This window comes from Carica papaya, chromosome 1 (assembly GCF_054855325.1).
Source record: "Carica papaya isolate Zhongbai chromosome 1, ASM5485532v1, whole genome shotgun sequence".
Lineage (NCBI taxonomy): Eukaryota > Viridiplantae > Streptophyta > Magnoliopsida > Brassicales > Caricaceae > Carica > Carica papaya.
Genome location: NC_142309.1, coordinates 22,204,516 through 22,221,389, shown reverse-complemented (window position 1 = coordinate 22,221,389; position 16,874 = coordinate 22,204,516). Strand labels below are relative to the sequence as shown.

Genomic DNA, 16,874 nt, shown 5'->3' with positions numbered 1-16,874 from the left:
GATAATTTTTAAGATAATCGAAATTTGAAAACATTTATCACAACAAAATTTTGAAATGTTATTTAGAATAATTCAACAACATTATCGCATATTTTCATATGAAAAAAATGACCCAAGATAGCTTTCAATTCAGCAAAATTTCATCCCTAGAAAACATATTTTCTAGCAAATCAAAGCCAATTGATAGTGAAAAAAAAAAAAAGTTAAAAAAAAAAAGAAGATGATTGAAAAGGGAACTTGTAAAACCAAGATGATGGATATTGAGCCTTGCATTGAATTAATCCATTACAAGTATGATGTAATGTAACAAGCAACACTTTTCACAGCCTGAAAAAGACACAATACAAAAATATATGTTGCTATCTTTTCCCTTCCCCAGATCCTCTCCTCAAGAAAGTTACACATAAAACTCATGTTAGTTTCTGCGCTAGTTGCAGATTATCCACTCTTCTTCAACTTTCGATCTTTGCAGAGCCTCATATCGATTAAAATCACAACCAAAACGACAACAAACAACAGATAAAAGAACAAAACTTATATATGCAGCAGCATAAAAGATCCTGAATCAGAGTACCTTTTCACTTCCTATATTGTACATAATTATGGATTCTTCTTCTCAAACCAAGCTAGCACCTTTTTTCCATACTTGTTGCTTCGCAACATTGAAGAGTTTGCCCGGACTTGATTAACCAATGCTGTGTGAATAAAACCCTGCGTTTGCAACAAAAGAGAAATATCACAACCAACTAATCAAAGCTTAATGGAAAAATCGTACATATACCATAACTACAAGTTCCCCCAAGTAGTGAAATGAATTGCAGGTCATTTATACTACAGTAGCATCACTACTTTTTGCATATGTTAGATGAGTAAATCCTGGATCAGTTCAACTTTATCCAAGTCAAATGAATGGTAGTTGAAGTTGAATGCAATGGTAAGAAAATATAGATCAATTATGTTATATACTCCAATATCAGGTTGACTTATTTGTAATAAGTAATCAACATATGGTGATAGGGAGACAATTCACACCTTCGATTCTGACAAAGCAGATTGGATAACATAATTTCCATAAGGATCCAGAAGTGTCATAGAAAAGTCTGGACTTTGAAGCAACTCCATTATTATTACTAGAGAATGTTGTTCCCCTGAATCCTTCAAGCATTTCTGCACAACATGGCTACCATACTTGTTGCGGGAGAGATATGCGAAATTCTCATTCAGCTGTCCCAACAGATTAGCTGTGATATGTGGCTCTCTCAAACCAAGGATATATTGCACCACATAGTTGCTGGAGAAAATGTAAAGCAACAAGGAAGGATATCAAATTCATATCAAAACTAGGACATGAGCGTGAACAAACAAACAAACATAAAAGTAAAAGAATACCCATGAGATATTATTATTAATCAGAAAAGGGTTTCGAAAAACACACCCAAAACGATCTTCGGACAATTGTAATGCATTTGCAGTTATTTCAGCAACAAGACGTTCCCTTAGGTCTCCATAAGAAAATTCAATGCAATGTTGCAGTACACAACATCCACATTGATTTGTGGCGATGCTGTAACAGTCATCAGCTACTGCATTTAGAATATACTGCAGATAATAAACCAATGTAAGAAAATTCATTAGAACGTTGCTCGTTTAAACCATGATCTACTACTCCAAGAAAAGTAAGTCCTAATCTGCCTTCGAACTAATAACATACGACAATGTTGTTAGGTGTTCAAAAAGCCATTAGGACTGTACAACACAAACTAGTTACTAAAATTGAGAGTCTTTGTTATTTATTTGAGCTCATGATAAGTTACAGATTGCAAAGCACCCCATATCATGCAATTGAAATGATAGATTCCTCCCCAGTCATTGCTGCAATACACTCCATCTATTTTCATTCTCGACAAAAGTGGCAAGCTACAATTTCTTTCATGACCTGAAATTTCTAATGCTAGATATATGAGCGAACAATATATACATGCTAGCAAGATTTGTGAATGATGGTACATTGTTAAACCGGGATGACTCATAAATGCTAGTGAGGGAATATTTTGATCAAGTATATTATGCAGGAAAACAGGACTAGCTTGATAGAGAATGTTGTTTTATGGACTAAGAAGCAAAATAAAAATGCAGAAGGAAATAGTCATTTTTAAAGACAAGGACATACGTATTTTCTATAGAGATCATGGTATTTGTCAACTGTTCTTAAGAGGAAGCATTGGAAAGTTGCAAAATCAACTTGGAATTATATTCATGTTATTTCATAGCTGCATACAACCATGATAATGTAAATCATGGCCTTCGACCAATTGATTATGTCCTCAGCTAATATTCTTTAACAGTAACAAAAAGATACAAAAAACACTAATGTAAGACCAAGTTCATGAACTCAAAATGTAAATGGAGAACCTTATTGACAAAAACCCTGAACTGTAGAAAAATTACTTGGACATGGATTATAGAATAGCTTTCTATATTCCACTAAGAACCAACATGCTCAATCTCTTAGTAATTTGAAATCATCCCTTTGATTTATGTCTAAGCAATTATATCAGCAAATATGTAATGTGAACAGTAAACTTGAGCTTTTTCCTACTCATTAAAAACACAGTAAAATAAACGATGATCAAACGCTTGACATGTTTGTTTATTACCTGATTGTCTTGAGCGGTGAAATGCTCAAGGCAATACTGAATCACATGATGACCATTAACGTTCTTGGTCAATGCCACAATACCAGGGTGTAGAGCTGACAAGAACATGGAGACCTGGAGAGGGCTTTGAAGGTACTTTAATAGTTTTTGTATTGCTCGAGTTCTGTTAATCATACAGAAGAAAAAACCATTATTGAATCAAACCAAAACCCAACATTTCTTCGAGTAGACAATTCTCTAAATAAAAAGAAAAGATTGAAAAGAACCAAATGGTACCCGTGTGAGTCGAGACAGATACTGACAAGTTGAAAATCATTCCTGGTTACCATTAGTAAAATCTGATTCCTCTGTTCATCACTGCCTTTCTCCACTAGTTTCTGAACAACATAATTCCCTGATGGGTCTACCATCAAATCACCAATATGATTAATCACTTCCTTGAATATCATTTCAATTTCCTCCTGTGAATTGTCATCGATGCTGCTCTGTAAAAAACGGCAGCCGCATTGATCTTTAGCCAAGTTGACGATCGAACCCCTCAAATCCCTCAAAGTCATAGAATTCAAAGCGTCCTGCAACCTGTGAGACCTCCTGTTATTCACACTTGTCCTGGGGTAATTATGGTTTCTTGGCACGGAAACGCCATTGAAATCCGTTGGGGAACCACCAAAGAACCCATTCAGATTCGAAGAGCAAATTCTTGACGTATCATCTCCTCTCCGTAAATCACCAAGAAACTCGTTTCGATTCAAGAATGAGTGTCGATGCGAAGTAGAACAAAACGCAGGCCTCACCATCATCCTGGATGTCTCACAACCTTGTAGAAACCCAGTAGGCACAAAGCTAGTACTGGAACAGTCATTGTTCCTCAGATTGAGAGTCTGAAACCATTCGTTGCATTGCCGTTCTTGCATTGAAGAAGACAACACCAAACCCTGCCGACCAATTCCATAACGGTTCACGTTGTTCCCAAAACGAGACCCAGGAACAAAGCCAACAGACGAACCCGGAAAAGAAGACTGCGGATTAGAAGACGATAAGTTGAGGCAAGAAAAACGGGATTCTAGGGATTGAAGCTCAAAGGGGCAGCGTTGGTGAGGGTCTGGAACGGGAAGAGAACTTTGAAGCAAATTATCCTGAATGTTACCTATTGAGGATTCCGGTTGAGGATAGAAGTGAAGAAGATGGGTCGCCTGCGTTTGAGACCCAAACGGCAGCGTATTGGATTGGTAACCCTCCATTTGGTTCCTCCACCGGGATCCCTGATGAGAAAGAAGACAATGGTAGAGAAGGGTTTTGAAGGGTTTTAATCTGGAGGAGGAATTTATAGTGGGGTTGAGGAGATTACAGAGATATAATCGGGATTTCAATTGAAGAATGAGATATATGGAAGAAAGAGAAAATAGAGATATAATCGGCTACTGATTTGAAAAAATTTTAGAGTGTTTTTTTGTTTAAATCTAAATGGAAACGGGATTGACCGGAAGTCATTGAAGGGAGAGTGAGACTGTGGAGATATGCTACAATGACTACAATTCTAAGAAAAGCTATTTTGCATGCAATTTAAGGTAAGTTTCCATGCGAGCGAGGTTGCCGAGAGAGACTCCAATGTGCTTACGCGGCGTATGTCCGTCTGTTTCTTTTTCTTGTTTGACTCTTTGTGCTCATAAAAATAAAAATAAAAATAAAAATACAACAGAGAATTTTTTTACATGAGTTTTCTTTCTCTCTTTTTCTTTTTTTTTTTATTTTCATTTTTATGAGCACAAAGAGTCAAACAAGAAAAAGAAACAGACGGACATACGCCGCGTAAGCACATTGGAGTCTCTCTCGGCAACCTCGCTCGCATGGAAACTTACCTTAAATTGCATGCAAAATAGCTTTTCTTAGAATTGTAGTCATTGTAGCATATCTCCACAGTCTCACTCTCCCTTCAATGACTTCCGGTCAATCCCGTTTCCATTTAGATTTAATACAACAGAGAATTTTTTTACATGATTTTTCTTTCTCTCTTTTTCTTTTTATTTTTTTCATTTTTAAACAAAATATCTCATAAGATTTGAAAGTAGACTTTTTAGTATTTTCATGTGTAAATATTTTTAATTTAAAATAATTAATAATTAGCTTATTTTAAAAGTTTAATTTGTTGTACAATTTGTTTTTGAAAAGAAAGATTAATTATTGTGTTTTAGCATTGTTGTATTAATGAATCATGGCTAAAATAGAGTTTTTGATATTCTGTGTTTAGATTATGCGAATCTGAATATATTATGTTAAGATTTGTTAATCTTATAAAAAAATCTCAATATAATTAATTACAATAAAAAATTCGATTCTAAAAAACAATGTGCGCCCTCTTATTAACAATATTAAAGATTTACATAGTTTTTTTAATCTAAGATAAATTACTTGTTTTATCATATTTTTATAGTAACAATTTGTTTAATGAGCATGAGAGTATTTTTTGTGGTTAAATATTCTATTTTAACTTCCTAATATTGGAATAAATACATTATCAATATCATGTGTGAAATTCTTGTTAGGAAAATTAATCTCTAAACTCTACACAATCACAACAAAGTATATCATAAAAAAAAAAAGATTTAATGTGGTTCGATAATGTACCTATATCCATAGGTAAGATCGATAAAAAAAAATTTCACAATAATAATTTCAGAGTATATCATCAATAAAATTAACAAACCTACATATAAAGAGTTTACGAGAGTTTTTCTCCAATAAAATTCTTTAAAACATACATCAAATATTCTATAAAATAAATACAAACTATACATAAACTATCCATTAGGATAAATATAAAATATCTTCTGGAATACAAATAAGACATCCCCCAAAATTAAAAGTCACATCAACAAATCTTTCCATTGGTTTGAATTTCCTCTATCATCAAAACAATTGATCATCTCGTCACACAGTCTTGCCAAGATGCCCCTATAGGCGCACTACTAAATATCACATACTTCAACCAAGTTTAGATTATATTTAAACTTGCTACCTAATTCTCAAATGAAGTTATATTTACCATTAAGTTCCTCACACAAACACCAGCCCCTTGATTTGCGTATGAACTCTTTAGTTCCTGCAAATCAACTGTTCATGCAACTAGCAAGACATATGCAACAAGATTCTCGTACTTATATGGTGGTTTAGTCTGTTTTCTCTCCCTGTTTATTGTAATATTATATAGTTGTTGCTGATTAGGTGTATCATCATCTTCTTTCTTAAAAACCTGCACTTCATTCCCCAGGTCATTGGACTAAACTTCTAGCTTTACTTGTTATGCAACACTGTAATATGATTATACTATTGTCTTTTTTTTTTATGACTGTCTAGTGAAACAGACTCATTAAATATCATATTTATGCTAATGATCAACCCTAGAGACTTGGGACCACTACTCTGCAACTTATAGTCTTTCACTTCATATGTATACTCTAAAAATATGTATTTCTTTGCCCTCGGCTCAAGCTTACCATATCTTATATAAACATAAATAAAACAACCAAATACCCTTAATTGAGAGTAATCAACAGGTGACTTAAACTATACTTTAAAAGAAGTTTTGCACTCAATAACTGTGGATGAAAATCTATTAACTAAGTAACAAATAGTGTTCACAATCTTAATCCATAATTTTTGTATAAAACCTTAATGAGACAACATGTTTCGTGCTCCATCACAAAACATTATATTCATATATTATGCAATATCATTCTGCTATAGTGTTCCAACACAAGTGTAATGTCTCACTATATCTTTTGTACTGTAAAAATTATCGAACACATGACTGTAAAATTCTAATTTATTATTAGTTCTATCACACTTGATTTTCCTTTTTGTCTGTTTCTCAATCATAATATTCTATATGATAAATATTGAAAATACTTTTTTTTTTACTTAAGAAAATACAATCAAACATTCTAAGAGTAATCATTAATAAGAGTCATGAAATACATGATACCACTCTTAGATAGAACTTTGTATAGAACTCATAAGTAAGAATGAACATAATTCAATTTGCCTATGATCTTATACGTTGCCTTTTTGTTGAACTACACCCTAGTTTACTTACCAAACACACAGTGTTCACAGAAACTCGTGGCTCATTTTTTTGTACCCCTTCAACAAACTCATATTACCATATACAGATGCCACAATTGATTATGATTATTGCTCCATAATGTTACAACAGTTTTTCCTAAAATCGTACTCTCTTGAAAAACATACAATATAAACTCCAAATTGTCTTTCATAATAACCTTAGAGTCTTTACACACTTTAAGGACACCATTTCTTACATGTTATTTGTAACTTTAAGACTCTAGCATAGGAAATAAAATCATATTCCTCTTCATCTAATGAATATATCGACACTTAAGAATTCTGATAACAACATCAAACATTCTTAATCTAATAGTACAAATCCCAATTATAGTCAGTGAATTTTCATCTTTCGTATACCCAATAGCATTTATTTGTTTGTAGGTAACAAACCAATACATGAGTAGACATATGTAGAATATAACACCAGAATAAAAAATCTAGGAATTTTTTCTATGATCTAAATTTAGATATAGAACTTTCATAGTAATATTGTTAACAGTATCGTCCGAATTATTCATATCGGCTATTATCATAACTCTATTGCTTCTTTCCTCTTTTCATCATAGAGCAATCTCTCCTAAAATGACCATGCTCTCCGTACTCAAAATAGTTTACCTTGTCACATCTAGATTTTGATATGACATTTATATGTGCTCTTTCTTTATTTACCAAACCTTCTTTTGTTCTATACTCTGAAATGTTCTTTTAACCTTTTTTAATTTTAGTGCACGATTAATATCATCCAATAAATACTAGTTTTTCATGCAATAAAATATCAACAAAAGTCTCACAAGAAGATGGTACTGAACACAATACAATTAATATCTGATCCTCATTATCAATCTTAATTTCATAATTATTTAGGTCAATAATTATGAAATTAAACTCATTAAGTGTTGTTAAATGGGCATACCCTCACTAATTTATAGATTGTACAATATTTTCTTCAAATAAAGATGGTTCATCAGCAATTTTACAGAGTGTAACTCTTCTAGTTTCTTCCACATAACTAAAGCTAAAATATCTCCAACAATTTCTTGCAAAATATTATCAATCATACTCATAAAGATAACACATAAGGTTCTATTATGCATATTTGTATTATTTGACTCTTCATATCCTCATAAAATCTTTTTTCAATTGTCTCCCAAAAAACCTTATAAAACTCAAAACGACTTCATCCTAATTTTTTACAGACAGAAACTTGTTTCACCATCATATTTTTCTACCTCATACTTTGCGGATATCATCTCAAATCTCTAAACTGTGCACTAAAAACAAATAAAAAGAAGTACCATTATCAAAAATAAAAAATCACTCATAGAAAGCACCATTGCACCAAACACCACCACTTGTAACCATTGGAGAACCACACATATTGTCAAAAATACCTACACATGCTACCAGCCACCATGCACCACTCAAAACTAGCCAAAAATCACCGCAAAAACTTGCGACCCCTCATATCCAAAATAGATCTTGGTAAAATCACGTTGAAACAGCTCAGATTCTGTTTTTCATGCAATTTGGCTACTACGACCTTCTTCTTTTCCAATGCGTAAATATCTCTCCCTGGCCCTTATGATTTCACGCTACACTGAGATGTTTCAGTTTCATTAACATAGCAGGTTTGAACAGATCGTCGACGTTGCACACCAACAAGTTTTCTTCCACCGCGTAACTCACCTTCTCCGGATTTGGTCTTGATTTTTTTAAACATTAGATAGATTTGCTGTCACGCCTTTGTTTTCTTGTTTCAAGTCGCGCGGACTCAAATTTAGATACCGATAGCCACCACACGGAAACGACATACAAATATGGTCACGCTTGAGATAGATATTCTGCCACACAATTTTCCTCCATTGTCACTGCTGCCTTGGCTCCTCCAAGTCATGGTCAACACATACAAGTCAAATTTGATATGGTTTTCTCTCTCTAACCTGGGTTCTAACACCACTTGTTAGAAAAATTAATTTTTAAATCATGCACAATCACAGTAAAATAAAAGTAAAAAAAGAGCAGCAGAAAATTTAACATGATTTGATAATGTGCCTATATCATCGGGTAAGACCGAAAAAAAATTTTTATTATGATAATTTGAGAGTACATCACTAACAGGGTTAATAAACCTATATATAGAGAGACTAACATAGTTTTTTTTAATTTCTCCATGATATACATTAATTATTTCTTATTATAAATACAAAATATTGTCAAGATATACATAAGTTATCCGTTAAGATAAATATAAAATAACTCTTAAAATGTAATATTCAGGTCCAAAATTTGGCCCGAAATCTATTTTTGTATTTATAAAAATAATTAAAAATATTATTTTAATTTAATTTTATTAAATTGTTTGAGAAAAATAGGTTAGGGACGAAATTGAAAGCAATCTTGGGAAAAATGGATGAAATTTTGAGTTCAAGGTGTAATTTTGAAAAAAAAAATGGAAACAGTGGGTCAAAATGCTAAAAGGAGAAATTCAGCCACGTGGGACGGCCCAATCAGCAACCACAGTGAACTAGAGCATGCCGCGTGGCAAAACATGTTAACAGGGGTGCCATACGGGAGGCCACACAGATGATCTGCGTGCCCAGCGATCCGACAGCCCAGATTTAATCCCACACTCGTGAACAGTTCAGATGCATTCCCTCTTTAGGCGAGATCGGACGACCCAGAGTCACCCACGCAATTAGCCTAAACAGGCAAGGATCATACAGCTCTCTTCGCTCCACGTCGACACAAATGAACAGTCCATATCGACACGAGATAAATATATAAATATCACGTTACAGGGGAACCCTAACTCTAGTCACACTTGCCCTCGTCAGAGAAGAATGACTAGCTGCCGGAGAAAGGGACCGACCCTCGGCTGCTGCAGCACTAAAGCCACCGCCGACCGTGAAGAAAGGTAAAATTCGTCCCTACCTGCTCGGAATTCGATTTCTAGTCTCCCTGTGACTATATCGGAGTAAAAAGGATGGTGAATGAGTCAAAAACTGCGGATAAAGTTTGGTAGAGTCATCGTGATTGAAACCCTAAAACCCCTTCGATGAGCCACTTTTCGTTTTCCGTTTCATACAATTTTTCGATCATTGTGTTCACCGTTCTTTTCTGTGTAGCTTAGCCAAATAAGAAACCTCAGTCGCGAAAGAGAACCAACGGAGCCGTCGTACTCGAAGACCCACCGCCGGTAGGTTCATTTTTTATGTTTTTTAGCCAATTGAGGTCCTTTAATGTATTTTTTTGCAAGAATACATGTAAAACTGACCAGCCAAAATTTGCCAAAACTGGCCAGACCGAGGGGAACCAACGTCGTATTGTAACTCTAAAATTGGCTAAAAAGAGTTTTTGACACCGATTTTAGATTTTTGGGGTATTTTTAGTTGCGTGATGAGTATTTTGGATTCCCATAGAAAAATTTAGAAAATTCAAGACTCGTTAAGATGCGTAGTAGATATCACGACGTTTCAAAATGCCAATCTAAGTAAGGATCTCTCACCCTATTCTCGGTTACGGTAAATTAAGGAATAATAATCGATAATTGTTTGTTTTGTGAAAAAATTAGAAAAATCTTAAAAATATTACAAGTCACTAGTAGAGCCAAAATCAATTAGTTCACATTTGTCCTAACTCCCTGTTTATTTTCCTGTACTGCCTATATTTGCTTACTATTATACTGTGCGTAATTGAATTGATAGTTTTTATGGTCTTCTCGGTTATTTGGTTATTTGGTTCCTCCTGCATTGTTTATTCGGTATTCTGGTTATTGATTATTTGTCTATGCTAAACTATATCGTTTATTTAAGTACCATTTGAATTAATCTGTGAATATAAAATGAGATATTGGTATGATTTAGTGATTGTTAAGTTGATGAAAGTCTAAATAAATGAAAACTTACTGAGCTTCTTGGGAAAGGGTGGACGAATTCGGTACATAGGAAACAATACCGTAGACATTACTTTAGTCGGATGGGATTGAGAGGTCTCATACCAGAAGAGTTTTGGGAGATACAGTTCACCCTCATATCGGATGGGGTATCGACACGATAGTATTTTTGGCGCTCATTACCAGACGGGGTATGGAAACAGCCGGGTTAATTGTCAAATTCTGATATTGGGTTCACAAGTAAAGGGATATCCCTATGGACCCCCAGAGACCCCAGTAAATAGGTTAAAAATGAAGGATTGTTGATCTTATGCATGCAATTGAAATGTCATTTGATTAATTGGCTTTATAGGTTGATTTTGAAAAAAATCGTATTGTATATATCGAATAAAAAGTTTTAAAGTTAAATGTATTTACTTAAAGTAAAGGTTCAATTAATTATTTTTTTATTTTCACTACCATTCGATTTTTCGTATAAGTGATTAGTGTGATATTCTTACTAGGATAATATATCTCACTTTTTCACTAACCATTTCAGATCAAGAAAAGTAAGATCCAAATTCCGATCAGTAAGAGGGTTGTGAGTAGCTCACCTCCCGGACTCCTTTCAAGTGTTAGTGAATGTTACCCAAGGATACTTATTTATTTATTTTTCTTTAATTATCGTTTGTCTTTTATGAACCACGTAGAATGGACATTCTCATAGTTCTATTGGACAATTCAACTTATTGTGTAGTGAATGTAAACCATAATATTATTATTTACTTATGCATTTAAATTCTAAATTCATTTCTTTTAAAGCTTCGGGCCTCTACACAAAGTATATGTAAAATACCTCCAAAATTCAAGTCACATCAACAATTCTCTTAAACGACTTTAAATTAAGACATATTTGGAATTCATTGTTCTTATAAAATTTATTTAGATTTTTTACTTTTGTGTGTGCAATCTTTGTTCTTGAGATATTTTAGCATCATTTAAAAACTTATCTAACTTAAGTTATTTATATTTTTAAAAAAAATTAAGTTCAAATTATTTTTTTTAAAGATTTTTAATTTAAAGTATTAGAAATATATAATTTAATTCTTAAATAAAATTTGATAACCATATGATCTCTAATATTAACTTGAAATATCAAAATTTTATAATTCTAATTTAATTCCACAAATATTTGTTGCAGTTTTATCAACAAACTATAAATACAATCCAAATATTCATGAGTTAAAAGATATATCTAAAACTGAATGGAACTGATTTAATTATGTACATAAGGTTGTGACTTACAACTAAATTCTAAATATTAAATATTTAAAAAATTAAAATTAAAATTAAAATATAATACATTTTAGACCAAGTAAACGATGATGGAAAAACTTTAGCATAAATATATTGGAATATGTGAGGGGAGAATAAGACCCTCACGTGTAAAATAGCCATAATGGGAAGTAATTCTGAGGCAACTTCAACGGGTATTTCCACTACAATTTCAAGTCAAAAAAGATTTGTATTGATCTATACGGTTGGGCTGTAACTACATCACTTTGACTTGTTCGTTAAGTTATCTTCTGTTTTTTTTTTTTTTTTTTTTCTCATTTTAAAATGTCCTGATTTTTTAGTCTATGCTATTAAAATAAATTTGTATATAAATATGCCCATCTGTTAAGCTAATAAACATAATATATTATACTTAAACATACAAAAGAAAAATATAAATTTAAAAATTAATTTTGAGAACACAACTTAGTTATTGTACATGAAAAAAATATATATAGTACATTACATCAAAGAATAATTACACAATTGACTTTAATATACCGGTAAATAAATCAAAAACAAAATCTATTATCCTGTAAAATTCTGAGAATTTGTTCACGCCATTGATAGATAAAAAAAAAGGAATGTCCATTTGGAGGCGACTGCCTTTATCAAGTATATAAGGTCCTCCGTTTTGTGGTTTCTTTACCACTTCTACCATGATCCTTCTAAAATATTACATACTACCCAAAAAATACAAACAACTAATCGCTTTACTGCAGAAAAGTAGAACCAAGCCGAATATCTTTTTGTTTCTTGATACGTGTATATATGCACCAGGGTTTGATATATGATCTTCGCGAAATGATGTTTCGGCTTTTCACTTATCTAAATTTCTGATAAACAATCTCCGAGCTGTAGAGAAGCATAGTTTTGAACCTTATACAATGTATAGCTTTTGAGTTAATTTTCAAAAAATCTTTTGGGCAGTTTTGTACAAAACCAAGTGGGACGAAGATCACGGATTCATGAAACAAGATAAATTATACAGAAAAAAAAACCATTATTAAATCAAACCAAAATCTAAACATTTATTTTAGTAGACAACTCTATAAAAAAATAGAAAAAATTGAAAAGAACCAAATGGTATCAGTATGAATCGAGACAGATACTGACGAGTTGAAAATCATTCATGGTTACCATTAGTAAAATCTGATTTCTCTGTTCATCACTGCCTTTCTCCACTAGTTTTTGGACAACATAATTCCCTGATGGGTCTACCATCAAATCACCAATATGATTAATCACTTCTTTAAAGATCATGTCAATTCCTCATGTGAATTGTCATCGATGCTGCTATGAAAAAAACGGAACCCACATTGATCTTTAGCCAAGCTCACGATCGAACCTTTCAACTCCCTCAAAGTCATAGAATTCAAAGCATCCTGCAACCTGTGAGACCTCTTGTTATTCATTCTTGTCCCGGAGGAATTGTGGTTTCTTGGCACGAAACTGCCAGGGAGTTATGTTGTTCAGAAACTAGTGGAGAAAGGCACCCCCAAAGAACCCATTCAGATTCGAAGAGCAAACTCTTGACATATCATCTTCTCTTTGTAAATCACCAAGAATTACTTACCGTATTTTAGCATTATTGTGTGAATAAATCGTGTTCAAAATAGAGTTTTTGAATAGCAATTGTTTTACGAGCGTGAGAGTATTTAAATATTTTATTTTAAATTACAATTTGTAATAATTAATATTGAAATAAACATATTATCAATGTCATGTACATAATCCTCTCTGTCCACTTTAAATTAAAACATATTATAAATTTATTGCTCTTATAAACTTTAATTATATTTTTTTACTTTTATGTCTGCAATCTTCAGAGTTTATCACATAATTTGGTGTATCATAAAGATACTGGAATATGTGATGGGTGAATGAGACCTTCATGTGTACAATAGCTCTTAATGAAATAATTTTGAGGCAACTCAATGGGTATTTTGAAATGCCCAGCTGGTGCAAAAAATATATATATATATATATATATAATATATATTAATTAATTAAATAAAAATAAAAAAATATAGAGAGAAAGAGAACAAACCAAGGGGAAAAAAAAAAAAAAATATATATATATATATATATAATGAAATAGCAAAAGCGAAAAAAGAAAAAGAAAAAAAAAAGGAGAAAGAGAGGAAGAGAGATGAGTTCAAGCAGGTTAGAGAGGAGGCCGAGACAGCGGAGTGAGGGGAGGAGCATTGGCCGCGTGAGGAGGAGGAGTGAGCGGCAGTCACGAAGGTGGGACACGGCGGAAGGGGAGACGTCGCGGGAATAAGAGGAAGAAGAAAAGGGAAAGAAAGAAGAAGAAGAAGAAGAAGAATAAGAGAAGAAGAAAGGAAAAAAAGGGGAAGAAAAGAAGGAGAAGAAGATAGAGAAGAATCATGATCCGGTAGAGAGAGAAGAAAAAGGAAGGAGAAGAAGAAGAAGAAGAAAGGAAAAAGAAAGAATAAAGAAAGAAAAAAAAAAGAAGAGGAGGAGTTGCGGGAAAGGAGGAAGAAGAAGAAGAAGAAAAAAAAAAGAAGCTAGGGGAAAAGAGGAAGAAGAAGAAGGAAGGAAAAAGGAAAAAAAAAAGGAAAAAAAAAAAAGAAAAGAGAAAAAAAAAGAAAAAGGAAGAAAAAAAAATTAATTAAGTAAAAAAATGAAAGGATAGCAACCAAATATGATGGTGGTGTGCTACATGCGACAACACACGCTGATTCGATCATCAGCGCCTGACATTTTCGGTGACTCACGTATGATGGCACACGATGGCGTTAGTGACCAGTACTGCATGTTTGAAGGTAAAATCTGTTCTTAATTTTGCGTAATATAGTTTTCAAAATTATTTATAATTTAATATATGTGTTTTCTATTATAAACAAAAAAAAACTATCCAAATAGTATTCGAATTTTCGAGAGCACTGTAGATCAAGTTAGAAAGGATTCCCAAAGCTTTCCTGATTACACCATAGGTAAGAATATGTGTATTTCATACGGTGACAAAATATTATGCTTATAAATTATAAATGATGTGTGTAAATATAAATTCGTATAAATTGTGTATATGTATGTTTTGTATAGATATTAACTGATGAGAACAAAACTAATAAGAGCAAATATGTAAATAAATATGTATATAATATGTTATGTATGATTGTGTGTATGTGTTTAAGTATGAACGTGTGCATATGTATTTATAGAAATTGTGTGCATGTGTGAATATAAATATATATAGAAATGTAGTGAATATACGTGTTTGTATTATAATATATATGTGTCTGTGTGATCTTATATAGGTTGATTCAGAAAGTGGTTTGAAATATATAGCTTTGAGATGCGTGATAATATTGTGTATTTTGTGTATATGTTTGTGTTAATTGTGCATAAAAATTAATATCTTAAGTATAAAATAAGTGAATTAGAAGAAATGAGAGAGATTTGAGAAGAGTGTAATGTGTAAGGATCTTAAATACCTACTCGTTTAGCTTGAATCAATGAGAGAATGGTGCGTGTGTGGCTGAAGTTCAACGGGAATGATGAACCTGCACATGAACAGAGTTTAAAGCCTAATTCAGACGTAGATAGGTATTTGTGAGTGTTGGTTACCTAACAAACATACTTGTTGTGGCCATTGTAAAATTTATGTGTGTGCTATCCATGCGACGGGGAGATCTATTTTGTCTCTCCTTGATGACGATATAAACAGCATGGTGAGATGAAATTTTAGATGTGATATTCTAAGTGTATTATGATATTTCGAGTGTGAGTGTGATTTGAAAGGATAACAAGAATTGTGTTACATTTTCTGTGATGATTTGTTTTGTTGTGTATTTTGATTGTGATACTTGTGTGACATTTTCTTTGATAATAAAAACTATTGTATATTATATATTTCATGAATGTATATACATAAGTTTTCGTTATAGAATATTTTTTCTTATTAATCTCGTGAAACTCACTTCAATAGGTCAGAAGAGAAGAGAAACAAGTCTAATATCAATAGAAGATGTTGAAGAAAAACTTGTTACTTTCTATTTTAGGTTTATAAATTTTTTTAGATGTCTTAATTATTTGTAAAATAAATAATTAACCTTGTCACAAAAAATATATATTAAAGTGTAGTGTAGTTGCATATTTAATATTTTTATATTACGCTAGTTGAAAATATTGTCCCGTAGAATTTGTAGTCAAAAGACTTATAAATGTGGTAGTCTTATTGACCTATGCGATTAGACTGTACTTAGATGGTCGGAAGCTTGTATAAATTTTTATTCAAATCACTTTGAGTTGTTCATTAAGTTATCTTCTGTTTTTTGTTTTTTGTTTTAATTTCTTTTCATGTAAAAAGATATGCAAACATGGGTTGAGATGCAGGATTACAGTCTCTAAGTTCATGGAAAAGAGCTTGCTTTTGTGACTAAAACGAATTTGGTTGAGCCTCTCAAAATAAATTTTGAAAAAACAATTGTTATTTTGTATATATGCTGATTTAATATTTAATTATATTAATAATTTAATAAAACTTCATTTTGTAACTTCTATTTTTCATCTCAAAATTTTGTTGAATTTTTTTTTAAAAAAAGAATATTATATGAATGGGTATCAATTGAAAAAAATAATAATTTCAATTAACAATCATCTAATTAGGAAAAGAAATGTTGCCAAGTCAAATAAATTACACCATCACTCAGTATTTTTTTTTTTTTATTGTTAATGCTCACATTTTAATAATTAAATTGTACTTGGAAGACTAATAACAACATAATTAAACTCGTGAAGAAAAAATAACACAATCAATCTCCTAATAATAATACATAAGAGATGTACAATTCTGTATAAAATATGCCCTTGTTTAAGCTAGCAAACATAAACTATATTTAACATAGAAAAGAAAAATA

The 16,874-nt window shown here is 32.1% G+C and overlaps 1 protein-coding gene across 1 annotated transcript; it reads right to left on the bottom strand.

The window, feature by feature from the left end:
• Nucleotides 1–258: 258 nt before the first annotated feature.
• Nucleotides 259–4,227, bottom strand: LOC148270448 (pumilio homolog 12-like). The gene is made up of 5 exons (XM_088221502.1): nucleotides 2,934–4,227; nucleotides 2,658–2,820; nucleotides 1,436–1,599; nucleotides 1,033–1,291; nucleotides 259–711 (listed from the first exon to the last, which is right to left on the bottom strand). The coding sequence occupies exons 1-5, from the start codon at nucleotides 3,896–3,898 to the stop codon at nucleotides 601–603; spliced, it is 1,662 nt and encodes a 553-aa protein (XP_088077628.1). The 5' UTR covers nucleotides 3,899–4,227; the 3' UTR covers nucleotides 259–600.
• Between the last annotated feature and the right edge of the window lie 12,647 nt (nucleotides 4,228–16,874).

Coding starts and splice junctions, on each gene's coding strand:
- LOC148270448 (XM_088221502.1), bottom strand. CDS start 3,898: ATGGAGGGTTACCAATCCAATACGCTGCCGTTTGGGTCTCAAACGCAG. Junction 2,821..2,933: donor ATCTGTCTCGACTCACACGG/GTACCATTTGGT, acceptor TATGATTAACAG/AACTCGAGCAATACAAAAAC. Junction 712..1,032: donor CTGCTTTGTCAGAATCGAAG/GTGTGAATTGTC, acceptor TTGCAAACGCAG/GGTTTTATTCACACAGCATT.